Below are 12487 nucleotides of genomic sequence, written 5' to 3' on the forward strand. Positions count from 1 at the left end.
TGTAAATCCCGCATGTGCGTGTTCGATTCTAACTTGGGGGAATAAATTAATTAGATTTTTTCGCTTGAGTATTATATCTATTAAGGTAACTTTTTTAGCTTCACGCTATATGTCACACAGGTAATGCAGGGTAGCCAGAGGAAAACTTGGGAATATAGTGCTGACTCCATTCTCGTTAAGAGACCAACAAATTTTGGTGGCATTGCGTGTTGAGTGACGGAACTTTAGTGCACGCTTGCAAAAGCGAAGAAATGAAAATTAGTTGTTCTTCACATTTTATCCCGTATATCCCGTCCCGGGACACCCCGTCCCACTTTCAATTTGTGAGAATATTTCACATATTGGAAGAGTGAGGAATTGAGGAACTCTATGCCGCGTTTAGTCCACCAGAGGGGGAAACTAATTTGGGATTGAATCCACAACCACCGTAGGTATACGTTCAAGCGCAATATGTTCATGCACTTATTTGCGGGATACAGCGTGTAACAAAAAATGTAATAATGAGCATGTCTTTATGAGACAACTTCCGACTGCAAATGCGATGTTTGTAGGTTCATTCCCCACTTAGGAAATTATTATATTTTACTTATTTTCATTTCCATGGTCTGGTAGACGAAGCGCGACGTTGAATTCCATCACTCAACACGCAATATATCCAATTGTCGAAAGTGGGGAACGGAATGTCTAAACACTAGGTTCACTCTGCTTACTCTGTGTGAAGGTATTTTTTTTAAATTTAGCCTTTCAAAATTAATTGCTAAACTGTGTGAATATGAAAATTTCTTAATATTGCAATTTGTTGATGTTCAATTAATTAAAGCTAGTGGAATAGGAATAAAATAAAATGACAGTGAAATCGGGTTTTTTATATATTTAGAACAAGAAATGTATAGTTACAACCATTGAGGATATTAAATATCATATTGTAAAAACTATTGTATAAAGTGAAGAGAATGTGACAATTTTTCATTATTTTTTTTAATTATTATTCAATTAATAATTAATTCCAATAAATTAATAATCATAGACACATAAATTACGTGGAAAATATTATTTAATTAATTAATGAATTAATACTTAAAACAGCCAAGTAACTACAGATGTAAATATTTTGGTTAATAATGCCTTATACTTTAGGAATGAGTATTTTCAAAAATTTCTACCGAACTTTAAATAAAGAACGGTCGTGGGGTGTTCCGAAACGCGTAAAAACTTTTCAATAAACGACTTTTCATATTACCCGTGGGGGGTTCTGCGTGTTTCGGAACACCGCAGCCTTACAAAATATAGGGAACAACATTTAGTCTAATGGCTCCGTACTGGCCCGTTGTTAAATACACTACGGCAACGCTACTGACATCCCCTCTTCCCTGCCGTCCTTGGGGTAGCCGTGCCTTAATCTATTTGATAACTAGGTATCTGTACGAAGCCCTTAAGATGACGCTAAAACTGACTTGTAGTGGGAGGTTTCAGCTTTCAACGGGAAACAAACGGTTGCGTGACCCGGTGACCTAAAATTTGGAAAATTCATTTTTACAATCCAAAAATAATTATTGTTTTGTACTCGATTGTTTTCGCTCTCTTTATAAAAAACATATAGGAATTATTATTGGGGTGATATCTTTTGTACAGGTACATATATTATGGCAACCGTTTCATTTCCGTTATGATAGAGATATATTTTTTTTGTTATATTTTATAAGAAAATATTTTGAGGAACAATTAAAATGCGGCTCCCGCAGCATCGTGTGGACTTTGTCGTTTTACTCTTGTGCATTATAATATGAAAATATTATTTTCAGTTATTTTATAACTTTCGAGTTTATATGTTATATCAATTTCTACATAATCAATTGCTTTAAGTTCCCGCCATTGAGAAACAAGACGAAGCACACACGAGCCTGTCGGGAATCGCCACAAATTCAGGTTTAGCCTCGATCTTAGTTCACTACGGTATCTTGTGCAAATTAAATGTCTTCACAAAAGCTATAATGAGAGAGGTAATCGTTTAAACAGACAATAAGAATATAGAAATACCTAATATTAGGTAACGACGCGGCAAGCCGTGCGCGCGGGTGTGCGCGCGAGGGCGCGCGCGGGTCCCGGCGTCGCGCACAACAACTAAATCTGTTAATATGACCAACACAGACACCTACATCTTAAATTTAATTAATAAATAGACGAAAATCAAACGCCACTGATTTACGGAAGATCTTGAGACATTTTTTTTTTTGGATCACTAATTTTTTACGCACGATTTATAAAATACGTCTTTGTATCAAATTGTAGTCAGCGCGTCCAACCGGTGACAGCTGACGTCATTCACATTATAAATATGATTGCTTCTAGAACTTACTTGGAGTTTGGTAAAATACTTACATAATTATTTTTTTTATCTTACGTTGCATTTTCTAATTACTCGCTAGCGTTATACAAAGTGGAAGTTGGGTACAACACCATTTGCAACCTTCGGCCATTACGATGAATATGAATGAACTACTATATTGTATTAGGTATCACATTCTACACTGCTAACGAGTTTGTTCCCATCGCGTCGGTTACCCGTTACCCGTTACCCGTTGTGTGCCCGTCTATCATATATTAGGCCTCCGTTGAAAGTTATCTATATAAAATATGTATATGTCTGTATACAGCGTTAATTTCAAAACCCGTGCGACCTAACGGTGCGCTTCGTTGTTCTGTCACGGAATGGGAACGAACCGTTGTGCAATTAAGAGGAATCAACACCGAAAATAACCTAATAAATAGACAGTGAAATTGATATTATATGATATTACAATTTTTATATTTTTTTTATTAAATTCGAAACTATTCGGCTGTACACCCGAAGCTGCTCCGATGCCAGTTCATTTAACTATTTATTGCAATTCCTTTGCTTAACCAAAATGCTAACTTTGAAAAATACGTTCAGAAATCGTTTTTTTTTTTAATTATGTTCACATTTTATACACTCTTGCACCGGCTTTGTAAATTCACTGTCTATAATGATGGTTGCGATTACATACGGCACCGATTTATTATTGGATATATTTTTTTATATATATTTCAATACAAAATGCATCATAAGGTGATTAATATCTTAAGTCTATAAATTTTAATAGAATCTATTTTTTAAAATTTTTAAATTGATTGTGATTGGCTCGGTTTAAAAACGCTGTCGTATGCTCTCACAAGGGAAATGAACATTCGCTAGGAGTGGATAGCGGCGGAACGGCTATATATTATAAAACTATTAATTAAAGATCTAAGTTAACTAGGCAAGAAGAGAAACGCATCCAAAACACGAGGAAGTACTTGATGAGCAAACGTAGGTATTAAAGTTTTAATAATTTTACAACAATATAGCCCTCTCAGCTGAAGAGTAGGTGTTGTGCAATTTAATCGTTTCACTAGCTCTCTGACGTATGAAGTAATAGTAACACATTTAGTCGATGTCTCGAGTGAACGCGAACATGAAAATATTTCAACCCGTCGGCGCTCGTCTCGCAACACTAAACGCCACATTAAATATTGAGCATTTGACTAGAATTACCGCGTTTAGTATATACTATACGATCCACGACTGTACATTGGAATATTCTCACCAGCGAACTTTTAACTTACGTATTATTTCCTATGGAAGATTTCATTTCTTCAATTTGTGTCTTAACTAAGGGAATGGCGTATGACTCGGCCACCGTTTTGTATTTGTGCCCGTGTCCGAGGCTAAGGCCATTCCTTATCACCTACATCATGATTAAGCTTACTGAATAGAAAACGCTATCAGCTTTTTCCATCACTATTTATATTTGGACAGTCAACGGTTCACGCATTATCATTCGGATTTGTCAATTGATTTACTTATTAAATATGGGCCATTAACCTTGTATTTGTACGCGTGATTGTATGATACCACCCACAGAACGAAAGTAGAAATGTCATCTGAGCGTAATGGAACGTGGGCTCACACACACGCTCACGCACAACACTACACCTGACACCTGTCAAGTGTCAATGTCAAAAAAGGCGCGAAAGCTCAACTCTCACATACCATTTCTACCGAATATTACAAAAATACTCGACCATTCTGCGTCACCACTTATCACCACACTTTATTTATAAAGATCATTCGCCACGTGTATTTTTTATTTTTATTTTGCTAATTTCACAGCCTCAATGTCAATTAGCCTATGCGTATTAGAGTATTGTTTCTGGAATGCCAATAATTACGTTTATTTTTAATATTAGTTTTTTTTATTAAATTTCTTAAAAAATGCATCAAAACACCATTCAAAAATTAGCCGTTACGCTATTAGTAATAGGTCTGATAATCCCTTGTCAGCTATCGGGGTTGTTTACATTCGACCGTACCAGACTTAGGTAAATTTTAACTGCAATTAACAATTAAATAATAATAAGAAACCATTTCTTTGAGCGCAAATCACAATGAATAAAAAAAAATAGTCGTTGACTCTTATACTTCAATTAACAATTAATTAATTTTTATCTGTGATTTTCGCACAAACAAATAATCAATTATTAATATTTAGTTGTTAATTGCAATTAAAATTAGCCCAATTCTGTCCTGTATCCACGACGCGTGGATACTTTGCGATACTAAAGCATAAATGACTACCGATTTCGGAACGCACTTTTCTTTCAATTAAATGTGAACTATTAAAAGTTCCAAATGGTGTTTTAAAATTTATTGCTTTTACAAACAGCCTTCTTAATTTTTTTCTATACATATGTCGAGATGTCGACAGACAGACAGACAACAGTCGATAGTCATAAACGCCTCGATCACACGCTATTAGTAGAACGTTTTGCGTATCGGCCACTTATATCTATGAAGATATGAATTACAGTATATTTAAAATACATATAAAAATATTATGTTAATTATATTGTAGCATACCTAACGGTGTGTTATGATTTAAAAATTCACATTTTATAATATTATTGCTTTTCCAGTTTTCATATATTATTATTCTAGAAACAGGCTCGCGCCCTCTACCTATTGAGCACTATTATTAATTTAACATTAATCATTATTAATATATTTTTTTATTAATTATGTCCGAAAGAAGAGGGGTAACGCACAAAACATTCTACTAATATGAACACTAAGCGACTATATAGTCACCTACCAAAATCCTAACCAACGTTTCATTCCAAAATATTTGCATTTTCAAAATTTACATTATTTTATTTATTATCTATAAAAGTCGATGAGTTTTCATTACAATACTTTTGGTGTTATTGTTTTCGATTCAACGTACACTTTTACAAGATAAAGTGATAATTACTAGAAATTAATTACTTTTATTATTATTAGAAACGGAACGGAACGGAACAAACGTAGGTATAACGCACGGATCTCGAACAAAATATTCCATTTTTAAATAACCGTAAGTATATAACATGGTTTAATCGCCCGATATATTTCCCTAATAAATAAATCAATTCTGGGTCACCTTTCTTTATATTATGAATTAAAATACAATATTAAATAATTAAATTAAATATTAAATAATTAAATTTAAATGCACACCTAATAATAAATATGAATAGACGTAAAATACATATAATTGCACATACGCTAAATGAATGAGAGTTAATCTAAGAACAGAGACAGAAAAAATTATGATTACAATTATCCGTCAACATTCGACTCAGATTTACCTAAAGGTAAGTATATTAAGACGTTGACTAGTTAAAAATACTGAATCGAGACAACACAAAACACAACAATTATTTAAACCTAAAGACGACTACAATAGAATATTAATTACTTAGTTTGCAAAACTTGTGCATCGCACTCCGAACGTCCACCAGTTTCAGCAACTGTACCAAATATTAATACCATATCAATAAATAAATCAAACGATTACCGCGCGCCGTTCTGTCGTAAATACTTACATTACTTCTTTATTTTAATAAAAATTATGACAGTTCAGCCATTTTCTTTTTTCTTTTAGCAACGGAACGACGCGCGGTCGAAGGTAACTCACAATTCATCTAAATTAATACAGTACATCTAATAATAAAACATATTATGACTAAATTGGAATAAGCGGATAAAAGCTGAATCAAATAAAGCGATTTTTTTTTTCAATTTTTCATTAATAATTACAATTAATTAGATAAATTAATCGAAATGGTGGCTCGCTCGGTTAAACGAAGTTTACAATAAATAGTAAACAAACGCGGCCCACGCACCCACAGACACTACAATGTCTACCGACGCCTCTTCGAGTCATTTTCTTTAATATATTTTTATTAATTACTGGCTATCAGTTATTGCACGTTTTACATTTATAATAAATATATAAATACTTGTAAATTTAAATCTCCATCTTTGGTAAGTAATGAGTACCTATTTATTAATATCTGAAATGTTACAAAACTGTTTTTATATATTAAGTATATATTTTTTTACAAAAATCGTAGGGTCGTTAGGACGGCACGATAATATATCTATTCAAGTTCGATGTTTGTTCGGGTTGAAGTCATTATTTGTGATCGGTGGCGCTTCTGGCGCTGACGCGAGAGCTTTACTTTATATATATTTAAACAACTTTTCTCTATTTACAAATTTTTATTTAAACTAAGACAATTAAAGCCTACTTCGAATAGACGCAGGGTCGCATCCATACATTATTAATATAGCAGGTACCGATCATAATATGTTTAGATATCGATTTTTTTACGAAACGACATCGTTAGACTAGTATGCACCATTGTTCCGCGAACGGACCATTCTCGTCACCGTGTGACCGGCTAGTTCCCTCTCGCTCGCGTGCGGGCGGCGCGAGGGGGAAGCCACCCCTTCGCATCAGCCACCCCCATACCGACCCCCCCCCATCTATCTACTACACCTCCCTACCCCCACAACCCTCTCCCCGTATCTCCCTTGCCCGGGCTCGGGAGAGCTCCATCGATTTTCCATCCTTTGATTGCGCGTGCCATCTGACACCGCCCTTAAGCGTAATCCGATTTCTAGTCACCTCAAAATGTTTCTCAAAAACTAACCTACTACGCCCTCCAGGTCGCGCGGCCGCGTGGACGCGTGCTGCACCCGCGACGCCGACGACAATTCATATCCCGAGAATCTTTCTTTTATTATTTTTTAAAATTTTATCAAAACCTATCACAGTTTTTGATTAGTTTTCATTCTTAATTAGATTAATATATGATTAAAATATAAGTATAGATAATATATATTTTCCAATCTTTAACAATAACTCTATTTTAGTTGGGTCGAGCGCCTCGCCGGAGGCTCTGGCCGGTCTGCTATCTCCCTGAGTGACGATACATTTGGCAAATATTACTAGAGGCGAGCCGGCCGCCGTACACACGATATCTCGCCATGTAGCATGTAGAGTAGCATTAGGCTATTATTGCTAATTATTTTATTAATCGATAACTATTCCTCGATTACCACAACCTTTCATAAGCGAAGTTGATTGTCACGTTATTGACTATTAATATGTATGGTTGTCGTCGTCAGAGCATTAGATGCCTCGTCTTAAATTATTATTGCGGGCTCGAGCTCTCCGTCCGGCGCCCGCCACGGCCCGGAGGTCGTCCGGACATGCGCGGTGGCCTCACGCCATTTTGATTTCCGTAACACTTAACCCAGTTGAGGGAAAATGGCGGGCGTCGAACAAAGAGCTAATGAGCTAATCAATTAAATATACAATTAATGTACAAAATGCCCTGGTGGGCCGTCTAGTCGGGAAGACAGTCTGATCAGGTCCTTGGCGGTGATGATGTCCGCCGATATATGTGTATGTATGGGTGCGCGCCTGCAGTGCCGTCCTAGCGTCCTGCTAGGCCGTGTTCGACGATTTAGATCGTCTTGATCTTGTTCGTCTTGAAACTGACCTGAAGCACTCTGTTCCCAAGCGTGTACCCGTTGAGAGACTGGATCGCGACCACCGCCTCGTCGTAGTTCGTCATCGTTATGAACCCGTACCCCTTGCACTTGTTCGTTTGCAGGTCGCGAATCACTTTTACGCTTTGGACGGCGCCAAAAGGCCCGAATAGCTGCCAGAGGACGTTCTCCTCCGTTTCCGGGGCCAAATTGTAAACAAAGATGCACCATTCTGAGCCAACGGCGCCTGGCAGCACGCCTCCCAGTAGCTCGCCAGCGAGCGGACTGTAACGTTGGAGACCTTTGTTAATAGCGAGAAGGGACTTGCCTGAACTGAATCTGCCCAAAGGTGCTGGAAAGCGCAGCGCTGCCGGCAGGTATGCGGCGAGCGGCGCCAGTGCTTTTCCATTGTTGCTCGGGTTATTCGCAAACTTCACTGTAATCGGCTCCGTCGCTCCTTTAGGCACTGTTCCGTTTAATTCTTGAATTGCTCTCTCAGCTTCCACTCTTTGATCGAAACGGATGAACCCGACTCCTTTTGACAGCCCCTGTTCTCCACCGGTGAAAGGTCGCCCGCCCGAGTTTTCGCAAAGGATGCGCGATGTGATGATACGGCCGTACGGACTGAATAATCTCTCTAACTCAGATTGAGTCATTGTCTTTGGTAGGCCGGAGACGTACAAATTTGCCCCCTTGATGGCCTCGCTGCTCGGTCTCGCGTATGATACCTTGATAGTTTTGTTCTGCAGCCTCAGTCCGTTGAGGGTCGCGATCGCCTTCTCGGCATCTTCGGGGCGGTGGTAGTTGACGAAGGCGTATCCTAGGCTCTGTCCGCCACCGTGCAGTGCGTGGTTCAGCGCATCCGGAAAGGCCGCTCCCTTATTGCGTATTAGCTTACAGGACTCCACCTCGCCGATACTGGAGAACAGGCTCCTGATCTCCTCCTGGGTCATGCTCTGCGGCAGGTAATTGATGATGAGATTGGTCTTGGACTCCTCGCCAGAGCCATTTTGCTGTTCACCGTCGCCTTTCGACATGGTGGCTTAAATCATAAACGGAAAGAACGAAAGGGAAACAAAACGCGGTAAAAACAAAACACGGCACGTCCGTTACGGCGGCCCGCAAGAACGATTATGCGAGGGTTGGAAGCGGGGTGCGCGCATGCCCGGGCTATCGATCCGCCTTACATAACCCGGTTCGTTCACCCCTCCTCGTTGGTATAGTGTCCGAAAAAACCAGATATAGCGGATCGATTTATCCCGGGAGCTCGGAACTAGGCAGCCAGCAGCTACCGCGTACGCGAATACCGACCTTACACGCGAAGGACAAAGAAATTAACCACCTCACCCATCCCAACGACCTAAAAAGCTCACTCCTTGATATTTCAGTAATAAAATGTGACCCCAAAGATTTCTGGAGCAACTCTAAGTGTTAGTATTTATTATGTGAAATTGTTTCTTGCCGATAATTGTATTATTTGGCAAGGAGTTTGTACAAATTATTTACTATTATTACTTATGGGGATAAATAAATAAATAAGCACACACGCACAGCAGAAGCTAATAAAATCGTATTTTTACGTTAAAAAAACGTATCGCATTCATTGATAATTAATGTTTAAATAGTAGTAATGTTTTTGCTAAGTAAATATATTACAATAATATTTCTTTTTCAGTAGTAAATGATTTCTTTTGAATATTTTTTTATTAGTATTGCTTAAAGTACTTTGTTATTTAAAGGTAAGGTTAAATTTTACTTCCACTTGGTAAAATAGAAATAATTAGGAGATTATGTATATAAGTATGGCAAATGTCACTGTCCCACTGTTCTAAGTGAAATAAACTTTTAAGCCTAAAAATATTAGTATAGATAAGACCTCATAAATATTAGATACGCAAAAACTAACAATAGGTCAAAAACTGTGAAAAAAGTGAATATAAATAGAGTTCATAAGGTCAACAGTACTTGGGTACAAGTTGAACAATTCTGAAAGGTCAAAATTCTGGTACGGGTCCTCATTATCTATAAACAACCGCTCTCAGAGATGTTAATTGTCTTTTAAATGATATTAAATAAGCAGTCATTGTTTTACATCGATTTTATTATGAATAAACGTTACTTGAAGTGTTTGCGTGCGAAAATAATCTTTAAAAATGTATTAATTAACAGTTTTCATTATACTTTTGTCGAAAGAAAAAACATTTACTAATTTAGAAAACGTATAAAAATTCGAACGTAGTGGAAACCGATCAGGTTTCCGAAAGGAGACGCGGGTCCGAGTCCCGATACGTTCAAATTTTTATACGTTTTCTAAATCAGTGTGGAATAACATTTTAAAAAATGTTAAAAAAACATTTGTATTATCTAGCTCTACGCTTTATTTTACATATATCAAAATTTATATTTTTTAATCTTTCTTAACAGATAAAAAATAAAACATATTTACATATTCTATCTATATTCAAATGAAACTTAAAGAGCAGCCAATCATATCTTCATAATTTGGTTCATGGCGCGGTGCCCAAAAGGCTACCGACGCAGCCTCACTGTCCCGGCCAAAACAAGCTGCCAAATGTAACCTACATATATAAACGAATACTTATTTACAACTAACGAAGAAGGGAATAAATGTTTTTTTTTTTGTTTTTTTTTATAGTTTCAAACAAAATATTTTCTATATTAATAATACATTTGCACGGTGTTGAGTTCCATCACTTCTATCACTGCCTGCCTGCCTCACTATCACTACCTGTGCTTCTGTGAGAAAATGCGTGATAATGCCTTTTTTTATTTATATTCCCCGAGTGAAACTTGAAAGAACGTGACGGGATATAACAAAGAACAAATTGGTGTTTTTTTTTTTACTTTAAAAGTATCTTTAACTTCCAACAAAACCCAAAAGTTTTAATATTAATATCATAAGCCCACGAGTATAATATTTCTTTCACCTCAGGTGTAGAATTTCAAAATGTTTTCGCTTTACTGATCGCCGTTAACGGATAAAGATACATACAAAGATAGATAAAGCACTTATTGTAGACAGTAAGTAACTAATCCACTAACCTTAACCTGTCAATATATATATTTCATAAATGTTATACCTTAGTTCAAAAAAATGAAAATGAAAATTCTGTTTTCGATTATATAAAGATAGTTCAACACTTTTCTCGTAGCGAGGTAGACAAGGGAAATCTAAAGTAAAAACAATCAGTTATGCACTTTCCACTGGATCTAAATACATTCGACGTTTTCGTAACCCAACGCCGCACTTTGTCTCGCCAAAATGGAAAATTCGAATTAATCTTATTAATAATAATTAATATTTAATAATTTCCTCCATCAACCAGCGTAAATAGCTAGTTGCTTCCACTGTACCACTATGGTGTAAATATATTCTTATGAAAGACCTAATATTGCTAACGACTTCGTTTGTCCGCAGGCGCTTAATACGTAGCGCTGTATAAATAATTGTCTCCTCGAATCGCTTTGCAAGTTAGATTACTCTGTGGAATTTACCTGTACCAGCTTATACAGGTTGTTAATTATTATGCATATTATTAAATATATTAGATGTATTTGTCTTTAAGTTTTGATTAATAGTTTGTCTTGCTAAAGGAATTTATGGAAAAAGCCATCTACTAGTTTACTTTACAGCATCACGTTTCTAACAATAAAGTAGTAGACTAGGCAATTTTGTGTCAAGACACTCACGTTTAATCTCTCCGTCGATTTTTTAAACTACTAGGGTTGGGAAATGAAAGTAGATTTAAAATAATCATTCCCTTGAGTTTAGATCGAACCCACCACCATCGTGTTTGTGTTCCTGCGCCACGACTACCTATATATAGCATATTCATAACTACCAGTAATATAAATAACTTCTTTTAAAAATGACGCTGGCTTTTGTATTTTTTATGTATTTTTTCGTACTTGAGACTGTCTATCACAAAATTTCAATAAATTAGCCCAACAGAGTGTTTTAGCACTTAGCTCCCGCTGCCTATTCTGCTATACGAAAAAAAAGTGAAGCAACGTTCACAAAAAATATAAATATAATATAAAATTGTATCACTCTGTATATGAAACAATTTAAATGGTAATTTAGCTCTAACTGCGCCGCTACAAAGCCTCTCGTTATATAGCGTGTTCCATAGAACGCCGCTGAAAAGCTAAAGCGACTCTAGTGTTTTTTAAAATGGCTTTTATCACGTTTGTTTTTTTCTGTGTAAGTACCTACTTACTTTGAAAATAATTTTATGTTTACACTAATCATAAATGAACACAGGATTTATTTGTTACCATTTGAGTGTTTATTTTCTCAATTTTTAGACAAAAGTAAGAGAAACCCCTTTTTTAAAAAAAAGTATAAAACTGAAAGTAACGGGATTTGAACTCGCCCCAAGTGTTTTAAACATTACTTCTCATTAAGATACGAGTACGTCGTCGACGTTGTTACTGACGGAGGGCGGAGAATATCGAAGAGGCGCGGGTTCAAATCTCGCTATGTTCGATTTTTAAACATTTTTTAAAAAGTAATTTTCATTCTTTCATAAATATGGAACAGCGCTTTAAAAATCTTAAAAATATAGAGAACTTACAAATAACTCA

At 36.4% G+C, this 12487-nt stretch overlaps 1 protein-coding gene across 1 annotated transcript; it reads right to left on the bottom strand.

The window, feature by feature from the left end:
* Window positions 1-856: 856 nt before the first annotated feature.
* LOC146535295 (ELAV-like protein 4) lies at window positions 857-9023 on the bottom strand. The gene has a single exon (XM_085190823.1). The coding sequence runs from the start codon at window positions 8914-8916 to the stop codon at window positions 7855-7857; it is 1062 nt and encodes a 353-aa protein (XP_085046949.1). The 5' UTR covers window positions 8917-9023; the 3' UTR covers window positions 857-7854.
* Window positions 9024-12487: the final 3464 nt, after the last annotated feature.

Source organism: Heliconius melpomene, chromosome 10, assembly GCF_056956725.1.
Source record: "Heliconius melpomene rosina isolate 202511_hmr_F chromosome 10, ASM5695672v1, whole genome shotgun sequence".
Taxonomy (NCBI): domain Eukaryota; kingdom Metazoa; phylum Arthropoda; class Insecta; order Lepidoptera; family Nymphalidae; genus Heliconius; species Heliconius melpomene.

What these genes read in the sequence shown, in the direction of transcription:
- LOC146535295 (XM_085190823.1), bottom strand. Translation starts at nt 8,916, where the DNA reads ATGTCGAAAGGCGACGGTGAACAGCAAAATGGCTCTGGCGAGGAGTCC.